A 23,933-nucleotide genomic window follows, 5' to 3' on the forward strand; every position below is an offset into this window, starting at 1 on the left:
TGTATAAATGTTTAAATGAGAAAAAAATGCTTTACTAATATAATCTCTTGTTTGCTTACTGCAATAACAACAAGTTTTACTCTAATACATGCAATATGCCTTCTGCAAATATTCCTTCAACAAAACCAATATCATGAGGCGGATCAGTGGTAGAGTGTACACAACACAGCTGTTCAAGGGTCGATTCCAGGCCCTGGGTGTACTAGATGCACTTCCATTCTCTCTTTGCCATTTTTTCTGTCAAGCTACTAATGGATGTAGGCCACTAGTGCCAAAAACCCTTAAAAAAACATATGAAAGAAACAACACCAAAAACAGACATTGTGTCTGAACAACAGGCTGTTAAGAGCAAAAGTGGATTATAATGGTTAGTGTCTCTTACATTGTTCCAATTTTGTTTTAAAAATTGAAGTCCTCTAAAGTTTCAAATGGCACTTTCATAAAACAATCAGGAGATTACATCTCAACAACAAAGCTTGTTTTAGATGCAATTTACAGCTCCAACTGCTAAGAGAGGCAGGTGGGGAAAAATGTGAGGGTGACGTATTAGTAAGCAAAACTAATTTAGAGAGAGACACTATCAATGTAATGGAACTGCTGAAAAATGAAATGAGAGTTTATAAAAACAAAACAAAAAAAACTATTGAAATAAATGAAAGTGCATTCTTGGAAAATTTCAGAAAAGTTAATACCTTTATGGCAATGGAATTAAATGAGTGGGAAAGTTTTAAATGCTCAGAACAGAGAACAAGGACAGCAAAATGTTCGACCATTCATACCTTCAGTAAAGTTAAATTAAAATGAATCTTTGGGCTGTAAGACATTAACTCAAGTCTTGTCGATGAGTTATTTATAATGGATACACAAACAAATGTGTCACCTTACAACAAACGTATTTTGTGGTCCACTGTCTATGTCATGTCATTTCAGGTTTGGAGAATTGATCAGACCCTTCAGTGAATCATATAAAAGCACAAAAAGCAATTTGACCCTCTGCATCTCCAAGGGCCACTGGCACTGTTACTGCCTGTTGGTTGTGAATAATGTTCATTATCCTAATTATCCATGCCTTTTATCCACACCTGTGTGTGGATGAAAGGTGTCCCTGGAAGGACATGTAGGATGATCACAACTCTTAATTTCCCAGCACTCATGCTAGTTTTGCTGTGAGGATTTTATCTTTAACATTCATTTGGTTATTTCATTTAAAACATGTCTTATATATATATAATGTGTTCCATTACACTTGTTCAGGAATAAGCTACCATTTGGCTGTTCAGAATACACAAACTACAAGTTGTAATTTCCCCAGTAATTTTCACTGGGGAAAAAGTTACTCTTTTCCCCAGTAAAAGACAACAATCTGCTGGTCAAAACCCAAAGATGCTCAACTGGTTTCACATGTTGTCACTCCACAGGCTACTGCTGTCAAGTGAACTCATCATCAAGTTACACAAAAGCTTGATGATGAGTATTTGGGCCTTGTGACATTGTGCATTTGAATAGATGTATAATTGTTTGTTCAATATAAAAGCAACTCAATTATTTTACACATTTTTTAAAATAAAAGTTTATCAAGGCCTTGAAACAAATGTATTTTTACTCAATGCGATCATATGTTGAGATTTTTATTCTAAGCATTCCTAGGTGTGCCCTGTAATGTGCATGTTGAGAGTACACCTCTCTGCCTTAGAGGAATAAAATAAATGTGGCCAAAGAATTTGATCTGCAGCAAACTAATCCAACTGTGTTAAACTAGCATTCATGAATCAACAAAGTTCAAGAAACATAACACAAGCCACAAATGAGATTACGAGGGAAGATAATTAAAGGCATCTGTGCTAGTTTCTGGACAGCCTCGCCTCTGTGCATAGCTATTATTGTGGAAAAAGTTTGTGGCCTCGAGAGTCACAATAAGAATAAAGGTGAGAGTTTATGGTGTCATCTGAACGAACATTGTGACATCATGAGCTGGGCGAGGTGGGTTTGGGGTGTTTAGCTGTCATTCAACCAGTTCACTCACCCAATTATGAGATTTTTGAACACAAACTATTTAAATTGCTTTCAAATTTAAAAATACATAGAAATTATGCAATTTCAAATTCCAGTTTATGACTATTCAAAGATTTAAGATGGAAAAGGGCAGGAAAATGATTAAAAACATGTGCAGTAATTGTAGCATAGCTTGTACAGAACATTTCTTTCTGTCTCCTTAAACATTGTACTGTGTTATGCTTAGTTAAATACATGGCAAAAACTGGCTGTTAATTTTTGGCAGGCACTGCCTGTTTTTATTTATGGAAAATGCTTATTCAGAAGGTAACATTTCAAAATTTACAAAAATTTAAAAAATCCCACACTTTAAATTTCTTTTGAAAAATTGCCCTGTGATGCACAAGCAGCTAGCCGTCCGCAGGGTCTCTCACCTGATGAAGACTTGAAATGGCCGACGGTGACCCTGCATGGACAACCAGGTATAGACAATGAATCGATGGTACAAACAGCTAACAATATTTCAAAGCTTATTAAGAAAGAAAAATACAAAAGGGCTTTTAGTAAATGGTTCTATTTAACATTTGAAGTTGGTTTTTCAATGAGTTTTCTTGTTAGTAGTTTTTGAAATTATCTTATAGACTAAGGTAAAAAGTAATAATAACTCTGCAGATGGCAACTGTCATCTCAGGAGCATGTAAGAGTGAGAGAGAAAGCAAGTAAATGTGAGCAAAGAATGTGAAATTACACCCCACATGAGTTTTGCATAAGCCAATTAGGAAGGTAGTTATCTTACTGTGGCAAGTAGCTCCCACAAAAAAATGCTAAACATTGGCAACAGCTCCTTGTTTTTTTTTTGTTTGTATGTTTGTTTGGAGGGTTTTTTTAGCAATCATAGATCTCACACAATCTGGGCTAAGAGCCTAACTGTGAATATATCTCCTTCCACATGATAATCAATTCAAACCACACTTGTGAAGCCAACAATATCTAAGAAAAAATGATTTTTGCTCATCTGGACCAAGGTCTTTACTGTCACCATGACAATGAGAGTGTGAGTTGGTGAGAGACAGAGTGAGCTGCTCCTCACACATTGGATATTAGTTCCCCCATATTGAGCATGAGTCATCTATGGCAAGAAACAGTTGCAGCATCATTAGCAGGCTGCTCTCATCCTCCCACGCCCCCCACTCCTTAACAAATTTTAACTGGCACTGAGCTCTCACTGATAAATCATTGTTGCCCTGCTGCTGAAACACACAATTCCAGCCCAAAATTATTAAGTCAAACACAGTCGTGCTGCTGCCAGTCTGTTTCCCGTTCAGTTTCCGACCATTTGTCTCGACTAGTATTGCTATACACAGCATATGTAAAATTGCACAACCACGAGACTAACGGATCACAGCAAAGTTGGTTCCACACAGAAGTGAACTTCCAGAAGTGGGTCCAAGTTGCATGTGTTAAAGATATTTATCTCTTTAAAACGGTTTAACAATGCATTATTGGTAGAAAGTTAACCATTTCTAAATACAAATGTTTGTTTTGTGCAAGTGAGATTTTTTTACCAGCCTGGAACAATCTTTATTAAATTAAATTTGCAATAACTCAAAACTCTCTTTAAAAACACCTAATATTGCTAAACATGCATTAATTGTTCCTGGACTGGCTGCTTTTTAAATGCCATCTAATAGCGTGTTAATTATCATCGAGCTAATTATTCCAGCTTTCCAGACTGCATTGTGCTTCAAATATGTTAGATATGCTCAACAGACAAAAATGTTTCCACACATAATTTGAAGTTTTATTCCACAGAAAAACCTGAGGATAGGTGAACTTCTAAGCTCGAGATAGAGCGCGTGCGTCTTCAGCTGTCTTTATTTCCACCAGTGAAACATTAATACCGGGCGCTGGTGAGATTTTGTTTTTAGTAATCTTAGGTTGGTCAGTTCCTTTTCTTATTAGTTACAGGGTCAAGAAATAAATAACTTTTGGCACCAACCACTTTCATAATGACCTGAGGCTGACTCATGGAGATCCAAACACCATTAATGCCTGAGTTAATTACAATTTTAGAACTCTAGAGATGGTTTTAGCTTCAGCCCATCTAATTTAGGACAAAACAGCAAAAAACTGGATTATGATTTAATTTCCAGCATTTGATTTGGTGGTAGAGCAATAATAGATAAGCAGCTCAGGTTCAAAATTTAAAATACTTAGACTGAACTACAGAAAACTACATAGATAAAAGTAACCACAGATTTTAAAAGGAGTGTTGTAACTCTTCATTAAAGTGCCATATTGAAAGGAATAATGTGATGGTAATCGTGACAAATGCAGCAGTTCTGCATATCCGTACAAGATTTTAAAGTCAGCTTTCAAATTTTCAAGCACCTCATTTTTTTCTATGCCAACTTGGCTCACCGCAGATACTTGATGTTGCAATCTGGCCGCTCGCATCTGCATTGCTCCTCTTTCCAAACCTCTTGCAAATGTTCTTTTCTCTTAGCCACGCCATCTACAAATCTAGGTAATGTTTTCACACACAGCTCAGAGGCTGTACTGCAGGTGGACAGGATACAAATACACCCAAAAATACAAATGGACATTCTCAGAAGAACTGTGGTTATTTTACATACACTTGTTTGTGACATCATCAGAAGAAGCAGGAGAATACCTGCAGGTTTAGATTTGATCAAGTAATGAAAACAATTTACCACAAAATATAAAAAATAAGCATAGTATACACAGTGTTGTACATCTGGTGAGTTTGTTCGTATCGTAGAGAAAAAGCTGAATGAATTAAGATCTGAGAATGTTGCCCATAGTTCATGTTCATTTATGTGTATTGCATCATGGCAAAATCAAATCCCATGTTGAAAATATTCGAATAGCATGGCACTGGAGCCAACTACTATGTTTGTTTTTTTTGGGGGGTTTTTCATGTCTATTTAATAGTTTAATTTTTATGTTTGCATCACCAGATTAATTTTGAACATAATTCATGTCTAGCTTTTTTTTTTTTTTTTTGGATGTCTTTGATGTTGCAGGGACCTGTCTGAAGTTAAGGCCAATGCTCCCAACATCACCTGCAATTTCCCCATAACACAGGAAATAGAGAAATCTGGGGAGTTCAGGTTTGACTTGCTCTGGAGGAATTCAACTGGAGTCTCCAAGATTAAAAATAAAACCCAGTGTCCATAAAGTCAATTTGACTGGTTTTATCCGTTTCTACCTGTCGCTGTCACAGACGAGCTGTTGGCACAACGATGGTTAGTATCTGATCTTAATAACATTTTGACATGAACAAGGTTTAGAATGACAGATTAAAAATAGTCATGTCATTCGCCCTTTGTTTTCTCTCTGTCTTAATAGGAATATAATGCAAGTTGAATCCTCAAAAACAGGATGATTAAAGTATGATTTTTGTTGGTATTGTTGATGGATGATGTTCAGACTGACTGACTTCAAGCTAATGTCAACAATACTTGTGTTACTCTTTAAAAAGTAGAAACGCACATGACTCTGAGAAGGGGTTGAAAACTACTACTAAAGTTAGCAGATGCTCATTATGTATTTTTGTTTAATTATATGAATAAAAAGCTAAACAATAAACCGATAATCCAAATAACATCATTACAACCAATTACTGATGTTATACGGCTATATCAGTGTTCTGATTTCAATTTTAAAAATTAGATAACATACTACTTTGTTTTAAAGTTTTGAGTAAAAGCTGTGATACTCACGCCAGGTGATTTTACTGTTAACCTCGAAGCGACTCATGTATATAGATGTAATGCCATTCAAGTCTCTACATTCAGCAGACCCAAATGTTGCATTAATCAAAACTGTAGATTCTTAGATGTCTAATAAAATATTCCAACAAAATATCTATCTCTAAAACAGATTTAGAAGCTCTAGATAATATAACTTACTCCATCGAAGAAACAGTATAATATAGTTAAAAGTGGATAAATGTATCTTTCCTCACTAATCTGCAAAGCCTCCTCTGTCTTGTCTGGCTCATAGAGACTATAACCGTTTGAAGTTTGTTTCAACTAATGTCTGGATCTTCTGTCATTACAAAGAGCTGCATCCCATGGATGTGTGATGTGAGCCATGCCATTAAGCACAATTCCTTTACACTGCATTGGTTACAGTTGTGACCAGCCGGCGGCCAACCCGTACTCAGAGAACAATGTGCAAGACGCCTCCTATTTCAGAAATGCTCAACCTCCTTTGTCTTTTTATATAGTGGTACATCCACAGGGGCAGTCCCACTTGGAGCAAGTTTTGCTCTTTCAGTACAAGGAAAAACTTCCTGGAGCTTTGCGACCAAACTCTTTCTCGTTTCATTAAATCAGCCTTAGGCGTTTTGTTCTGCCTGCAGCATGGCATTGGTCCTTGCCTGCTCCCCTCCTCCTCTTCATCCACTTCTGTTCTCTCTGGTCTTTTGATCAAAAGCTACAATGTTACAAAAATTCTGACATCTCTGGCGCTTTCATCAAGAGAAATAGATTTTATTGGGGCGGAAGGTTAGCAGTTGTGCTACAAGTCACTGAAGGTAATAAACCCTCTGACTTTGCTCAAGCTAGTGCAGGAGGGCAAGCTTTTTTGAGCAACCCTGGAGGTGAATAGTGCCAGTGTTTTTAACAAGAGGTTACGGTGTGTTTGGAGAGGTTCAGGACAGGAGTTTAACTTGGCCTAAGGCTCAAAAAGGTGTGCTATAAATGTGTGGGAAGTAGCTAGAGTAGTTCAAATTACATGCATGTCAGCTTCGTGTGTATGAGAAAGTGAACCATAAAAGAGGCTGGATTGGTCGATCGAGGTGAAAATAGCAACACTTAAGGGACATTACGTGAAGACTGTTGGAGCTACAGCTAACAAAGAATTCATCATATGCTGTGCTGTAGTCATCTGCCTTTTCCAGGGTCATTTTTACCACACAACCCCCATTTCTCCCTTGTAACCAGAGTAAGCACATACGTTGGTATCAAACACTTGCATGCACGCACATTCACCCAAACAACAGGAAAACTGATTCGACGGGTGAGGTGTCACCATCACTTCGCAGACAGCTTGATGACAATCCAGACGGAGTCACACGTTTAAAGGTCACACACATACCAAGCACACACCCTTTTTCGTTCTCTAGCTATTTCTGTCGCATATACACACAGACACACACCCACACTTTAATTAAAAGCTGTAATCAAGCTGACTTCTGCATGTATTAACACTTCTCACAGACGTGAGAATGCCGTCATACAGCAGTGGCTATAGAGAAGGAAAGAGCTGTGAATACCAAAAAGAGAAAATTATTCACGCCAACATGTCACTTAGCTCACGGAGCGAAACTTGTACTTGACTTTTCATTGTCTGCACTTAGATGTAGGCAAAGTGTTAAACACATTTCCACAGAAAGACTTGACTGTGTACACAAGAATAAAAGTTGAATTGCTTAATGCTTGAAAATACGTTCAACAGCTCAAAAGGCTGATGAACACATCACTTTGAACCAAAGTAATGACTACATTACTTTGGCAAAGACATTCTGTATATTTGTACAAGAGTAGGCAGAATAAGGTAATCATCATCTTTTTTATCAAGTACGAGATTTTATTAATGCTTTTACAGATTTTGAATGTTCGGTGGTGTGAAAGAGTGTTGCTCCCCTTCCTGATTTCCTATCCTTTACATGTTTGTGACACTTCAATGCTTCAGAGCATCAAACCAAACCAAAAGACAACATAAGTAAACACAGACTTGATCAGGAACTTCAGTGTTGCTGGCTCTGACCTCCGAAGGTCTGGCTCAGTGGTTCTCCTAGTGGTAGCATTCTAGTTAGTCCAAATTTCTTGCTGGTGCATGAACATTGCCTTGATGAGAAGGAAAGCACCCGATTCATCCAACTTACAATTAATTGTCAACTAAGTTAAAAGTAGTCCTAATCGATTAACTAGTGATGTCCACTTAGACCATCTTTAAGTGTTGTAGTGTGGGCACCTCTGGTTATCCTTAAGCTGAGCCAGTTATAAGTGAAGTAAAGCTGAATAAAAAAGTTAAATGGTCCAAACACATTCAAATGTGGGATGGAAAATGCACTTTATGCAGTCCTGTTTTGAAATATAAACACTCCTTAAGTTTCACCTTAATAGTTTCACCTGCATGGTGAAGCAGCGTCGACTTCACAGCCAAAAATCACCGTTTTGCCAAAAAGGCAAGGATGTGATAACAGAAAAGCGAAAGCTATTACACAGAAAAGTAGTAAGATGATGGAGGAAAAAAAACGGTATGATGAGAATAAACAAGGATGAATTTGACGGCTTTCATGAGTTAAGGTACTTCATGGAGTCAAGCTTTAACATTTTGGGACATTAATTAAAATAAGCAAATAGAAAGGCAAAGACCAGTTTTATTTTAAAAAATTCAATCTCTGACATGCTAAGCATGAATTTATCAGGTGGTGGTCCAGTGTTGACTATATGCTTAACATAATCAACTCGCGGTGCCCTGCGTTTGACTTTGAGGATTCGAGCCCGGGAGTAGCAAACAGCAGTGAGATGGTTACAATGACGGACAGCGTTGTCATAACAATTCTCATCCCTCCCAAGGACACATCTCATTTAAGCTCAAGTGAACAGATAGTGTGCAGCCACTTTACATATATTTGGTAGTCCAAAGCTGCACCTGTCAAATAAGGTTAACCATCAGGGTTGCTATAGACAAGAAAAAGGGAAGAAAACGGATAAGCTCGATCTACTTTGCAAAGGATATGGCCTAAATTGCAGTGGCAGCTGTAAAGTGGGCCTGTGCTTGTATGCCAAGGAAATGAAAAGTGGGATCAAGGAAATCATCAAGCTCCAGAAAGCAGTATTGGCAAAGGTGTGTCAATGCCGCTGTGCCCATCTATAATTTTAAAAAGTGTGGTAAACAGTAACCTCAGAGTGATGAATTGTACGCAAGATAATATTCAGGCATTGTATGTGTACCTAGATAGGAGAGTGACAGGGATATTTACTGTTTGTTGAGGTAATTTGTTCTCCCTTGTAAACACATTCTGTATAATATGCATGAAAATGCTGTAGGATGTAAGATAAGGAAAAAGACACACTGCTTTAAGTATATAGATAAACCAGAATGCATCCCTCAGTCTGTACTTGGAGCTCGTTCTTCTCACTGAATTTCTATTCAGTAGTAAAAGCAAGTCAGCTGTCAAAACTGCAGCATCCTCCAAGATTTTATTTTATTTTTTAAAGTCCCACAATATGATTACATCCCTATTGCAAGAAACTTTATTATGGCTGCACAAAATGTGTCAAAGGCATATGAAAACTGAAATGATTGTGAAGACTTGGCCTTACTGTGTTTTGGCAGTCAGCATTGATGAGCTGCAACAGAAGGCTCTCAAACTTCTCCAGGGAAGGCTGGAGGGAAATGGTCAGTTTATCCAGAGTGAAGGGCGTCATCTTGAGCAGCTGAGGCCTCAGCAAAGCGTCTCCTGACAACAGAGAGTATGGTGTCAACACAGTATTTACATGACTCTTTTCAATAAGCTCCAAAGCCCCCACTGAGAGGAAAGGTGTTTCCTCTTTGGGGTAAATGAGGAGGGTAATACACCATCTTTGATAGTGTGATAGTAGTAAAGTCTAGCATGACAGAAATGTAACTCGATACAAATAAAACAATGAATCACTCGTTTTTAGCCAATCTATACAGTCATGGGAAATACATCTAATTTAACAAAAATAAATTCTAGCATTATAAATGACTGGAAGCATAAAAATAAGGCGACTGGTTCTGACAGACAAGGTTACATAATTGTTTTTTGAAGGTATGTGTATAATTGTTGTGCCAAGAAATCCTTTGTTGACTGGAACTTAATAAATGTTCAGCATGTCCATTATTGACCTGTGGCTAATCAGGGCTTGCTGTAAACAACAGTCTTTGGTCTGGATGTTGATGCCGAGTGAGGAAGAGTTGTAGTTTAATAATTTCAGTATCAGTAAGGTGTTTAGAAAAGAAAGAGACATGTAAAAGGTGTAAAGTGCTATTTAAAAGAAATCTGTACTTTTGTATTATATCAGAGTGACACCATTGTTGTTAATAACAGGAAGGCTAAATGAAGAACTGCGTTGTGATCTACCAAGATCAGTAAAATATTGTATTTTAGTTATTTTAGAGTACAGTATTGAGAATAAATTGATATCTGTTCAAAGTCCATTTGTCAGCTTGTATAAAGTCAGTTACAAGAGATTGAATTAAAGCTGATCAAGTGATTGAAAATGTTGACTGGAATATATTTGGTAACTGTTTAAGAAGAAACATGTCTAGAAAAATGGACAATGTCTGCAAGAACATTGTCCGTCATAGAGTTTGAGTGCTGCTCAAACTCTATGATTGTTTTACATGCTTTTAATAATAAAAATTAAACTAAAAAAAGACCATATTAGAACATTTTCTTAATATAAATTGAATCAAAACTGATTTAAATTAAGTATTTCAGCCAATGGATGAAGTTTGAAAGTCTGACTTCCAGACACAACAGAAATGGGCAGTTTGTTCATATTTGGCTAAAGAGTAATGCCTCTATCCAGTGTTTCATTGCAGCCCCTGTCTCTGAAGCACAAAGTCTAGTTATTCTGAATGCTGTGCGAATATCAAGCTGGTGGCTGTGGTCTTAAAAGGCAGCTTAGGTCTCTGCTGCTCACAGCCCCAGAACATGAAGAGGATTAGCTTGCTACCATACCTCCCACTGACTCCCAATGATTATAGCTCTGCTCTGTCAGACTTCATTACGTTCCCCCTTAGAAACTTACTTTCTAAGTACTGCAGACATTTCAACTTCTGCTGGAACCAAGTTTCTAAAAAAAGACCACTGTGATGAATGTCCTGTATGTTATTGTGACAGCTGGAGGAAGATGAGTGTGCAATTTTGTATGCAATAATGGATTACGCTTGATGCAGCAAATATGATAAGTTAAGCCAAGTCATACATGACTAGATTAAATGCAAAAGAACCTATTTAGTTAGCTTACTTCTTTGTTCAGCAGTTTGGCTGAGGGCCCAAATAGCAATGCTGCAAAATCTGTACATCTGTAATTTTGGAATGAGAAGTCCATAAAAACACAAATATGTTTTTGTAGATTTTTGTTCAGAAAACAACTTGTGATCTTAACTATGTAAAATTAAGTGGTACAAATCCTGCCAGAGCACAAAGTATGGCATTTGAAAAAAATATTGTTTCAATATCTCTTTCAACAAAATAAAGAATCATTTAAGAATTGAACAATATGGACAAAATTAACTGCTATGAATGGCTAGTAAAAGTAAAAATCATTTAATAGAGCAGAGTAAAGAGTGTTTTAATAAATGTTCATTTTATGGTTGTTCATGTAAGCAAAATAAATAAATAAAATAAAATAAATACTATGTCAGCTGTTTGGATAATGGTTGCTCTTGAATGTTGTAAGATTACTCCTATATTTAAATTTAATTACCCAGCTCCTAAATTCATGTGGTAATGCAGAACTGGGAAATCCAAATGTTAAAGGAAGACAGGAGTATCCAACAGCAGCTGTATCCACAGGCACTTATTATGAGCACCAGACCTCTGCTTGACTGATTCGTCCAACACCATAAGAAACTACAGCAATGAAAGCTATTAGCAAAATTTTTTGGTGAGGCCAAAAAATACTGGCATATCCTACAGGATCAAAATAATTGATATTTAGAGAATTTCTGGAGGCCCAGATATCACATTTCCTCATTATGATACACAGATAATTTAATATTTTATTTAATATTTAATATAAAAGACTGACAAAAAACTACTACGCTTTTCAACAAAATGAGCTGGTTGGAATATTTACAACAGTGAAAAACACATGCAAGCCTAATGTGAAAACTGAAGGCATTCCAGCAATGTTGCTCATTAACACCGTTTTAAAACCAACCTGTCAACCCAATAACCAGATGTAGGTTGAGCAACAGAATGCATGTTGGTTACCCAGGCTGAATGCTCAGCTAATTAGACAGTAGCTATCAAGTTCTTATGCTTGTTTTTCCTCAAAAGGCCAGAGAGAAAAACAATGTATTGCACTGTTACAGTAGCAGTAGAAATAATAGGAGCTTTTCTGTATTCAATTAAAATAATAACAATATGTTAGACATTGTTGTTTTAATATTTCAAATGATATATTATTGATGCAGACCGTAAAGACTGACCAAACAAAATAAACAGGTTCCTCCTCTGCATCCAAACACTACTATATGATTGTGACACTGCACACAATGACATTACAAAGGCAACTATGATTCGATATTGTGCAAATTGTGCAGATATGTTTAAATCATGTTGAAAAACAACAAATAAATGAACGGAGTTGTTTGGGTGAACAAACTCTTGCCTAACATCAGAAGGCTGTTGGTGATCAGTAGCACACCACTGGTGGATGTCTAGTGCACTACGGAGCAGAAAGCTAACATTTCGCCACCCACAGTGGGTGGCGCAGGTTGCTACAATCGATGGTAGCTGCACCGCCACACTCGCTAGCAGAAAACAGAGGCACCCAGCACAACATTTTCATTCTAGTGGCTGAGAGGTTGCCAGGCGACTGTGCCAAAAGGAGTTTCCAAATTCAAGCAGAGAGTCCAAGCAGGGTCTAAGAGAGCGAGGAGAAGTTTTGAGTACCATCATTCCAAGTTTTGAGAAGAAAGATATGAAGTGCTGCTTTCAGACTGAAAATGTGTGCTTTTGGACTATGGCAGAAAAATTATCCCATACATTTCCTAATACTAATCACCATGCCATCAGAGTTTATTCTCCTAAACTGAAGCCTCATGTTTTACCAGATGTAAAAAGCTCACCTGTTGGAGAAGGAATGAGCCCAGGTATGTTGTCCTCTCCAGACACAAGAGCATGCTCAGGAAGCAGATGCACTGCAGAATTCAGTGAAGGATGCGTTTTCATCACACAGTCCAAATGTGCTCCATCAATTACCTTCAGTAGGTTGCCATCTGCAAAAAAGACAACAAAATGCATGATTTCATGAGAAGCAAGCAAAACTTTTTGCTGAATACAAACGAGTTCAATATGATATTTCAACCTGGCCATTAGCATCCGCCCATCCAAATAAAAGTTATCCATCTTTTCAGTGTCAGGTTCTAATATCCCCGCCAGAAGCAGGGAAGTCACCTGGCAACATGGCATCCAAAGTGCACCCAATTTTTCAATCTTTCATTTGGCTGTTTGTGACGTAGCTGCAATGTTCCACTCCGCTGCAGGCATCATTTTCACGGACTAAAATTGAAATGACAGCCATTCAGCTCGAAACCCAAAGAACCGCTGCGGTGTAGATGAGGCGCGAGACATGAGCAATGAGTTAGACATTGTCATCTTTCACGGAGGTCAATCAGAGACAAGTAGCAACCCACAACTCCTGTCATCAACACAAAGCACAGATCATTTGGAAGGTGAGAGTAGTAGTGTTTGATACGCTGACGTACGTCGGCTTCGATCAAGCCTGACCAGCATAACAATCTTTCACCATGGCAGGGTTAATGACTGGACCTTGAACAGCACTGGTTACCACAGACCAAGCTGCATTCACACTCATGAGTGGCTCAACAAGTTGGTGCAGCGCAATCTGGAGGAGAGTCATTGTACAAGCAGAAATTATGCTGCAACCTGAGCTCACCATTTTGATTTCTAATCGTTTCTGAAACTTGGTTGTTGCTTTATTTTCCTGTCAGCACTGCTGAAAAACTACCACTTCAACTGAACACTTTGAGACCCATTAATTTTGGAACGTCCCATTCTTTCTATTATATGCAGAAAGAATGGGATTATATATCCCCTTAGCTGCACTTTTCTGCAAACTAAATACACAGTTCATCAATAGAGTGGTAAACATTTACTGTCTAAAAGCACTCTTGGACTAACAGATTGTTTGAAGAAAGTGTCTGTAGTAATTGAAAAACTTACATTGAGGAAAAACTTCTGAAGAAGACCTATACATGGGGACCATACAAATAGTTAATAGTTTTTGTTTAAGAACGACAAAAAGCACTTTCACTATGAACATCCACTAAAATTATGAATGTCTGACATTCAAATAAGAACAAGCACTGCTGATTTACAGAACCGTTCCTCCATATGCAGTCTCCATCATTCCATATCAAGCAACAGGACATTTGAACATCACACGATGCTGCTCAATTGCCTCAGAATAAAGTATGTCAAACATCAGAAGGATGAAATCCAGGATTTAAGCTGTGATCAACATGAAATTACTGGAAGATCCAACAGAGGACATTGTGACTTTAGGCTTCTCCATTTTGGACTTGGTGTAAAAATCTTACATTTAATTTGCCAGAGAAAATTCTGTTAGGCATTGTGATTCTTCTTCTACAATTGTACTTCAAAATCAACTATAATTGTGTGTGCTGAAGCAGGAGAACGCCTAAAATTTGCAGGGCAGTGTTCCCCTGGCCATTTCCTGTCTGGGGACAAGCAACAAAGACCCCAAGTGCAATAAAAAAAAAAAGAAATACACTATGAGCCGAATTCTAAATGAACTCCAGGAAACTGCTTCACATCAAAACATGGTTAGCGGGAGCAAATTATAGGTTCACTGAACACTCTAGCAGTATTTATCAAATCAGATATACACGTTTAAAAACAAATAATACAGTTAAATGCTATTTAAACTTTGTGTTGTAGCAGCATAGTTGAGCTTTTCTGCAAAAACTCTGGGACTAAATACCTGTTCCTGTCAAGAAAAACATGAGAGACGGTAGTGAGGTGATATCAGACACAACTAACACAATTGTAACTATGCAATACTGATAAAATGCAGTCTGCTACAATGTCACCCTTTCAAGTTGCTGATTTTTCCAAAGTTATACATAGTCTGTATTTTATTTACTTTGTTGTAGTTTCAGACTTCCCTAATATCAAATAACTCAAATCAGAGTTGAAGTACGTCCTCCTTAATCACACTTTGAAGTATGATCCCTGGAGAATGCAGAATAATAAAAGAAGAAGAAAAACTTGATAAAAAGTGGTAAAGGTAGCCCCACATACTGTTTTTTTCTTCACAAAGAAATTAGATTCAAAATCACCAAGGTGCCTTTTTCTATAGAATCCTAATAAAGCTTCTATCATCTGTAGTTTTGACATGAAGTTCATGTTTAACTGGGAGGTACTGATGTCATCACAATTGTAAAATAACAATAAATTACTGTGACAGCATAAACATTGCTACAGATATATTTACATTTATTAATGGGGTTTTTAAATTTATATTTTGTTTAACTAAATCACACATATCAATAAGACATATGAAACTGTCCAAGGCTAAATTGATTAATCGTTTCTATGCATAAAAAAAGAAAATACTTTTTTCTACTCCTTTTTCAAATAACCAAACAAACTGAAAAATCATGGACAGTTAATAGTTTATCAACAAAAAAAAAAAAAGAGGTTGGCAATACTTTGCCCACTTTGTGGACAAAGCAACTGCCTTGATCTCTTAAGTCACTGTGAGGAAGGTTGAGGGAGAAAGATGATGATGGACTGGATCCCTGCGTTCGCCTTCCCTCTGCTACTGATTCATCTCTGTCAAAAAGCTTTGACTCTCTGGCAGCTCGCTTACAACAAGAAAGGTGCTCACTTCTAAAAATGAAAAAGGAAACCTCCGTGGTTGCAGGACAGTTTAGCCTCTTCTGCAAACACTTTGAGTCACATAAGCAGCTTTTATTGAAAAGCCATTTTTTACTGTAACACAGCAGAGATGAGTGAAGAAAGGAAAAAGCAAAAAAAAAAAAGCAAAATCATAGAACTTTCTTGACACAGATGGCGCCCAGGTGTCAGGTTCTTTTTCATCATTTATGTCTCGGTATTTATTATGCATCAGGCTCATGCTGCAGTCAGATGCTGTGCATAGATTAGAAAACTATTCCAAAATATCCTTACAGCAGTACCAGTGGTGTGGTACCTCAGAGTTGGTTGAGCAGCTACTTGGCAAGAGATGTGAAAAAAAGGGAACCTGGAAGGCTTGGGGGACAAAAAAAAGACTCAGAATGAGGAAAACAGAAATTGTAACTCTGGGAAAACACTCAAATGGAAGAAAAAGCATGCAAGCATGACATGAAGTAATATTTATACTCATCAGTGTCAACTAACAATCACTGACAGAAGAATTTTAATTTCACTGTGTAATATGTTATAATCTCACATGTTCTGTGCAAAAATTGGGTTTGCAGTATAAATTATTTCCACACTGTTAGGTCCTGTGGAGAGCTGTATGTATTACAACACAAAAGGACGCCAGGTATCCTGGTCTACATTCTAGTGGCTTGCAGGTAATGATTTCTGGTTGGCATGAACAATTCTTTTTAAATGCTGGAATGCAATAACTTTGTCTAACCAGAACTAATCTGGTCTGTGTTTCAATGGAGTGTTAAGATACACACCTTTAAGTAAATAATGTGTCAGCATTGTTTTAGTTTATGTAGCTACTTCTCTTGTTAAAACAACAGAACTACATGAATCATAGATTTCTTCAACATGTAGAAAAATGTAGTGACACGAGGTGCAAAGAGGTGCTAGCACATAGAATATACTTTATCTCCAAGAGAACATTGCTTATTCGTTGACATGCTAGTCCATCTGAGGTATTAAATACCAATAACACACAGACATGATTGCTACTGAATATATGCAAGTATTACTCAAAGATCACACCAAATATTTTGTTTTAACAACATAATAATTTTAGCAACATAATGCTATTCTGTGCACATGCCCTGTCTGCACCATTTAAGATTTAATCATCTCATTATGCCGAAAAGTTCAAGTGGTTTGAATAAATAAGCAGCTCAACCTATTTTCTGTCTAATGTTGCTAATAAAACATTAAACTACTTGGGGTAAACATAGACTGCAGATAGAGTAATCATAACTATGGGGAAAAAAAGTATTTGAGTGATATTACAGTAAAAGCAACTTATGCTATAAACATGTTACAAAGTAGGGGTGTATTAAAAATATTGCCTCTGTTAACAGGACAGGACTTTGTGTTGTAACATGCTATTCATTGCCTTACATCTAGATTTGCATAAAAAGGTGTTCATAGATACACCGACAAATATGACCGGAAAGGAGAGTGGAAAACACTGAGAAGATGAATCTGCTTTGGACATCTGGTGAAGATTTCACTAAAAAGTAATAAAGCTCAGCAGAAAAAAAAAAAAAAAAAACAACAAACAAACGTATATCTGGTACTCTAGCCAAGACTGAATAAGTGATCAAATGTATACTTTTAATAGATGCTGCTTCTGGTGTTTCTGTAGCATTCAACTTGCTCCTTAGTACAATGGAGACATTTGTTACATGATGAATAATGAATAAATAATAATTAACTAAAAACACAGCAACACAGTGGGTCAAACGACATATAGAAACATTCATATGGTAATTATGTGGCACTTCTTTCTCTGTCTAGACTTATTGCTTTTACTCTCAGAAGTTAAGTCTACTCATTTTAATTTTGCTGCATACACTATTAATCTAAGGATTAAAAGACAATTATCCATTTATTTTGAACATCTTATTTAATCTTAGGAGTTTTAATCCAGTTTCAGCACCTAAATCTAGGTATTTATATACGGTATATATATCACATATATCATGCCTGTGCTCCATTTATTTGGGGGGGGAAAAAAACTATACAAAACATATTTTTTTAAAAGCACCTGAAGTAATAGGATGTGCAGCGCATGCATAAAAATTACCTTGATAATATGTATGTAGAACTATATTCATATGTAGGACGTATCAGGTGTTATCCTGCATACATGAACACAATGCAACTCCCTGATGACATACTTTACCCTCCTACCAAAAAAAATGCACAGCAGAGACTATAATTCTCCAGAAATTTTAAGGAACCTCAACTTGTCGAAAAACTTATTTGCTGTTATATCATTCAACATTTTTACTCATTTCATGTTGAAGGGATGAAGAAGTTGTACAACAGCAGACAAGATGGAACTGTATTGTCTAACCGTGCTCAAAAAACATATCAATAATCAAATCCCTGGTCGTAAAGAAATCCACATCTGCACTGCAGAGAAAATGCTGTATTTGAAAATTCATACCATCCTGGTCTTTCGTAGTTTTAAGTATTTAAAGTATTTTAGCTCCATCCAATCATGCTTCTCTGTGTGTAAACGTTCAATAAAGATTTGTGCAAGTAAAGACAGTAACAGCTTATGTTGAGAAGCTCAGATCCAACCAATGTGTTTATGCCTCCTTTTGCACTTTCTTCTCCCTCCTGTTTTTGCATCCCTGGATGCAATAAACTTTATGTAACTAATTTCCTGTTGTCATCCCTCCTTTTCTGTCTGAAGACCTGGACAGAATTTTGATTTGTCTGCCAGGATTAGTCTATCTTTTTACTTAAGCTTCTTTTTCTGTCAGCATCAAAACCAACAGCCAGTTCTCCCTGTGTTTATGATAATAGTCACTGTATCTGGATATCATTTCTGTCGTGAATGTTAGCAGAGCACACGTTGGAGTATTTACAACTGCAATACCATTTTAAATGTCAAGAGCAGCCCATTAAACGCTGCAAGCCAAAGACGATGAAATGGTCTGGGTATCCTGACCAACATGCTGCCAAGCAACGGTGGCTTGTGAAGCCCAAAATAATAGCTCACTTATAATATCTGGGACTCTTTCAGGCAATGTTACAGGAAGGAAGAGTAAGACTTTCAGTAGACACCAGGAAGGCTGAACAAAGAAAAGCAAAAATTGCTCTGCTTTATGCTTTTGGGCTACCAGACAGAACATTTTCAGAAAACAGGAGTCCAAAGTAAACAGCATTTCAAGCTGGATTATTTCATCAATATCCTGAATCGGAGCGGGGAATGTTGACATCTATGTTTATGCCATTGGTTTCCAACCAAGTTCTGTCACCTTCATTTTACATAGTGAATTCATTCAGCACAACCTGATCTTAAAACTTTTTACATAGTTTGTCCCTTTGCACACACACACAATGCACTCACTGAGATTATTTATTTTCCTTTAGTTTCACAGTGAGGAAAAAAAAACAAAAACATGAACACATTTTCTTATGCAAAAATCATAACACTGCCTTCCAGGAGGCAAAACATTCTGCTTTTTGACCTTTTCTTTCCGTCTGATTTGCTGAATGTTTTGGCACTTTCTTGTGTGCTGTAAACACAAACGCTACATTTTACCGCAGTCGGAGGATAAATGCCGACCTACCAGAGATCTCCTGTGGACAGAGTAACACAGCTGCCCTTGTAAAGAAAACAAGCACCAAAGTTTAAAGAGTAAGACATAGGTTTCATTTCTATTTCTCAACAACAAAGCTTCTTACAAACAGCGCCTTGCAATAGTACTCATATCCCTTAAATTGTTCAAGGGATATGAACAATTATTACTTATTACCCTCATCATCTTCAGATAAAAGCCATCGCAAACTTATGACGCAAACCGCTCTGATAATTTTATTATGGAAAAAAGAGCATAAAAACAAGTCTTTTGGATTAAATTGAAATATTTTGTTTTTTTATTTCATTATAAAACAAAAATGTCTATAAGAAACAAGGACGGGAACAACATCAACCGACTGAAAATGAGAATTTCTCATCAAGGAACATCAAGCCAACAGTGTTAGATATGCATCTGTTGCCTTAAGGCTATAGAACACGTCCAAGAGTCATGACAGCTTATTACTTAATGACGAAATTAGATGCAACACAAAAGCTAAAGGTTTTTTGTTTTTTTTCCAAAGTGTTCATCTCATGGGAAAAAAAGAAAAGAAAAATTGTCTTGTGATAATTCATAATCTTCAAAGGGTTATTTTTAATGTTATTTACATAACATGATGAAACAAGCACGGTTTTCTCTAAATTATACAAACAACTTAAACATTTGAAAAAACATTTAAAGTAGTCATAATTGCAAGTTCAACCTTTCGTGGCTTCTATGTAATGATCCTGATCCTTTAGATTGAGCAGGTATAACAAGTAGAGTAATTTGACGTTTATAGAAAAAGCAAGAGATATACATATATATATAATTTTTTTGTAACAAAAACTTTTGTCTGAAAAATGTCTGAAAGTATCGTTGGGACTAAAACAGGAAAGTAGCCGCATACATAATCTACTTTTCGGCAACAGTGAGTAAGCCTCTTACTGTTATTATTAGAAATTATTTTAGAGTGTTTACACTTTGTATAAGAAATGGGCTGACTTCTGCCCTAAAGGGTAAAAAAGGATTCTTATTCTTGAGTTGAAGATCACTGCCTGGACAAAGAAAAGTCACCACTACAGACAAAAAGGCTTCACACTCGCCTTTCACTTTGATGAGAGCACTTATCTGCTATGGCATTGTTTCGATAAGCTTACGCAATGTCAAAGGATTTATTTCCATCCAGTGTTGCATAAATTTTTCACCAAGATCTTGTACTGATGATGGGAGAGTCCAACCACTGAGCAAAGCCTTCTCCAGTACATCATAAGGAATCTTAATGGCTTAAGATCTGAACTCTGTAGTGGCCGATCTATGTGTGAAAACAATGTCTCATGCTAGAATCCAGGCTTTATGCTCTCTTGCAAACTAATCAGTTAGCCTCAGTGATTAGTGGTTTTCTCATGGCTACAATTTGAATCACTTGAATTCCCTGCACACTGTGTAGGAAAATGCTTTCACTTTCAATATTAAGCAGTTCTACTTTTGTTTGTCTTCAATTTGATGACCGTGATCACTGATCACGGTCATTTGGGTTTTGTTTTTGTTTTTGTTTTTTTCAGCCACATTTTTTCCTCAAAGATAATGGTTCCTCACTATTCTTCCATTATAATGCATAACGATGCATTGGACAGTTCTCAACCCAATTTTAGTAGTTCCTGCAAACTTCTTAGATGTTTTCTATGCTTCATGCATCCCAATGATTAGGGATGCAAGATGTTAATCTACAGACAGATTAACATATTTTCCATGACCACAGGACGCCTTTCCATGTGGCTGTTAATCAAATGTGAGAAGCTACTTATTGTATCAGCTGGGGTTAAATAACTTACCTATTTGTTCAGTTGAATTTGGGTGGTGACTTTTTAGGGGCCATACTGTGTCTAAAAGACTTTTCCAATTGATAAACCAGGACCAGTGCTTTATGCAAATCATGGAGGAATACTGTGAGGTGTTATGCCAATAGCACTAACCTTGATGAGCATCTCAGACTTAGTCACGCTACAGAATATGGTGACGACAGGAGGCTGCCATCTGAAGAGGAAAGGAAAGGAAAGGTGCCATATGGGCGACACAAACTTCAATCAGTTAGTGCTTTGGCAGAGATACTGGCATCAGAGTGTTTTATGTCACTGGAGTTTTCTTCCAGTAAAACATGTTTAGTTAATTATTTATTGACTGCCGACTAAAAATATCTCATAAATAGGTTTTGTGGTCATAAATGATTTTAATTCAAATTTAAGCAATAAAACTAAAAATATGTTTTGCAAGCCATGAAGCTACGTAATCAAAACGTAAAGTTATGAATCAGTTCACCTTATGAGTTGCACATATGAACAGATTGCGGTTTACCATTAAGTCATGGTAAAATCCAACCATGTCTCCGGAATTAATAATATTAAGAGTGGACTTAAAACTGATTAATCAGTGTGCAACTCATTGTTGAAACCCCTTTGAGAGCTGCAGAAATTTAATAAACTGAGGAAAGTCTATGAACAGCTGTCAGGAACAAAGAAACAGCATTAGCCAACTATTATATATCAAAGCTGGGATTATTAAAATTTGTGTTAGTCTCCTTCCAGAAAGGTGTGTATTTGTATGTTCCATGCAACTATAAACTATATAATGTTAACTCTGCCTTTTCATTCTGTCAAATGTCTGTGAATTAGTCCTGATGGGGTTTTAGAATGAGATTTGTTTTTGTCTGTCGATAACTTCAAATCTTTAAAGTGAAGTCTGAGAGTAGGTCTCATTAAAAGTCATGAGCGTTTTTCTGAATGCAAGCGAATGAAGAATGTGTAGAACTACAATACTCACTGTAGAAAATAATGTCTTGACCAATAGGTTTTCATACAGACAATGAGACAGACTCCAGCAGTATAATGATTATGTTGAATGCTTGAAATTGGACTATGATAGGAGATGTATAACAATTTATGTTTATAATTGTGTCACTGTTATTAAATTCTACTTTTAACCTCAATTGTATCTGCAGCACATCAACAATATCCTTTTCCTTCTCTAAGGCCAAATTGCATAATGTTGAGCTTATTACACATTAAATAAATAAAAAGTCTGACCCTCAGGGATTTTTTTCCCTTCAGAATTCTTTCACACAATCGGGAAGAAAATTACCACCTTAACGATGGTGCTTATTCACTTTAACATCATGCAGTCTTTAGACATAAGACCCACACACACACACACACACGCACACACACACACACGAGTATTTCAAAGTGAAAAGATAAAAAGCATGTACCTTTGCCACAGTGGATGAAAGATAAAGTGATAAAAAGGGGTTTAAACCATATAAAGGTAAACAAGAATGCCAGCAATATGACTCGTAAAACAGAGAAGCAGCATTCCACTAATCAACACGCTGACATTGAATAATTCAGAGAGCATAAGAGTCCGTTTGAGAGCAAGCTTTCTAATATTCATGTGACATGATAGCCAAGACAGGAACTCTGGCTCTCGCTGGGCACAATGTTATTCACACGGTAAGGCACAGCAGTGTTTTGTAATTCATAGCCCTGGTTTTAAGCCAACCATAGACATATCAAAAACAACCATGAGCCTCAGCAGCAGCTAAGTAGTTAAAAAAAAATTCCAAAATTTAAACTAAGCTGAATCAGATATTCAAGGACAAAAAGCACCTCTCATCCACAGGTCTGACAATAACTTTCCAATTCTGGAAGAGGCAGGCTACAAGCGGTTGGCTTCTCTAAGCATAACATAGCTAAAAATGGTGAATCAAGAGGTATAAGCATTTTAAGTCATTCTAAAGTAAGCAGTAATTCATTTACTGTCCTAAACATTTGCCATCTTGACTTTGAATCATATCACATGGCTAAAGATCACGTGGATGTGTCTTTTTCCACTTCAGAAAACAAAAGAAGCCTTACCACCTTGGAAATAGATGCCCCTAAATACTGCATGTATTTATCTAGAAAAATGGTGGCCAAATTATTCTTACAGTCAACTGAGTCCTTCAGTGTGGGGTGGAGGAGGCCTCTTGGTGATCCATGGTGTAGATTCAGCCTATGGAATAAAGTGGAACAGATCTTAAAAGGAGGCCTGCAAGCTGTAGTAGATCTGACAATCTTAATTTAGCACTTGACCTGTTTTTAAGGGCATTGCACTGATTGCATCATTAGGAAAGCTGGGAATCAAAGTATTACATTCGCCAGTAATCAGATAGGTTGTGCTTCTCATGTCTTAGTCTGCCTGCTTTCAGCCAGAAACGGTTACTGTTGAGGTAGTGCTCTGCATAATTAAGATGCCTTGCTAAAAAGACAACCTTCCATCTTCTTGGAATCATTTATTGAGATCTATTGCCATCGTGCAGAAGGTAGAAATGAGTTTTACATGCTATAATGCAAAGGTAATTTAGGTTGCTGTACAGTACAGTTCATCTAATGAGAGGCTGACTGAAGAGGCAGCAGAATGACAGGAAGGACAAAAAAAAAAGCAGAAACCTATCAAATACTATTGTAAACAAAAACCAACATGGCAAGCACAGTAAAACAGCAAGACAATGGAAACCACGTAAAAAGCTTAAAGTAGGACATGAGGATTATTGTTTCCTTTCAAAACTATTAGGAGAAAAGTAAATCAGAGTGAATTTTGGTTCTCCAACAAGATACTGA

At 36.9% G+C, this 23,933-nt stretch overlaps 1 protein-coding gene across 2 annotated transcripts in view; it reads right to left on the bottom strand.

The window, feature by feature from the left end:
- Nucleotides 1-23,933, bottom strand: part of nphp4 (nephronophthisis 4) — a 168,038-nt gene that overhangs the window by 122,835 nt on the left and 21,270 nt on the right. For both annotated transcript variants that reach the window (XM_044117171.1, XM_044117160.1), the window contains exons 4-6: nt 23,261-23,325; nt 12,862-13,011; nt 9,357-9,493 (exon numbers count right to left, since the gene is read on the bottom strand). In XM_044117171.1, coding sequence (XP_043973106.1) covers nt 9,357-9,493; nt 12,862-13,011; nt 23,261-23,325 — 352 coding nt within the window. The remainder of the gene's footprint in view (nt 1-9,356; nt 9,494-12,861; nt 13,012-23,260; nt 23,326-23,933) is intronic.

Source organism: Gambusia affinis, linkage group LG01 (assembly GCF_019740435.1).
Source record: "Gambusia affinis linkage group LG01, SWU_Gaff_1.0, whole genome shotgun sequence".
Classification (NCBI taxonomy): Eukaryota; Metazoa; Chordata; class Actinopteri; order Cyprinodontiformes; family Poeciliidae; genus Gambusia; species Gambusia affinis.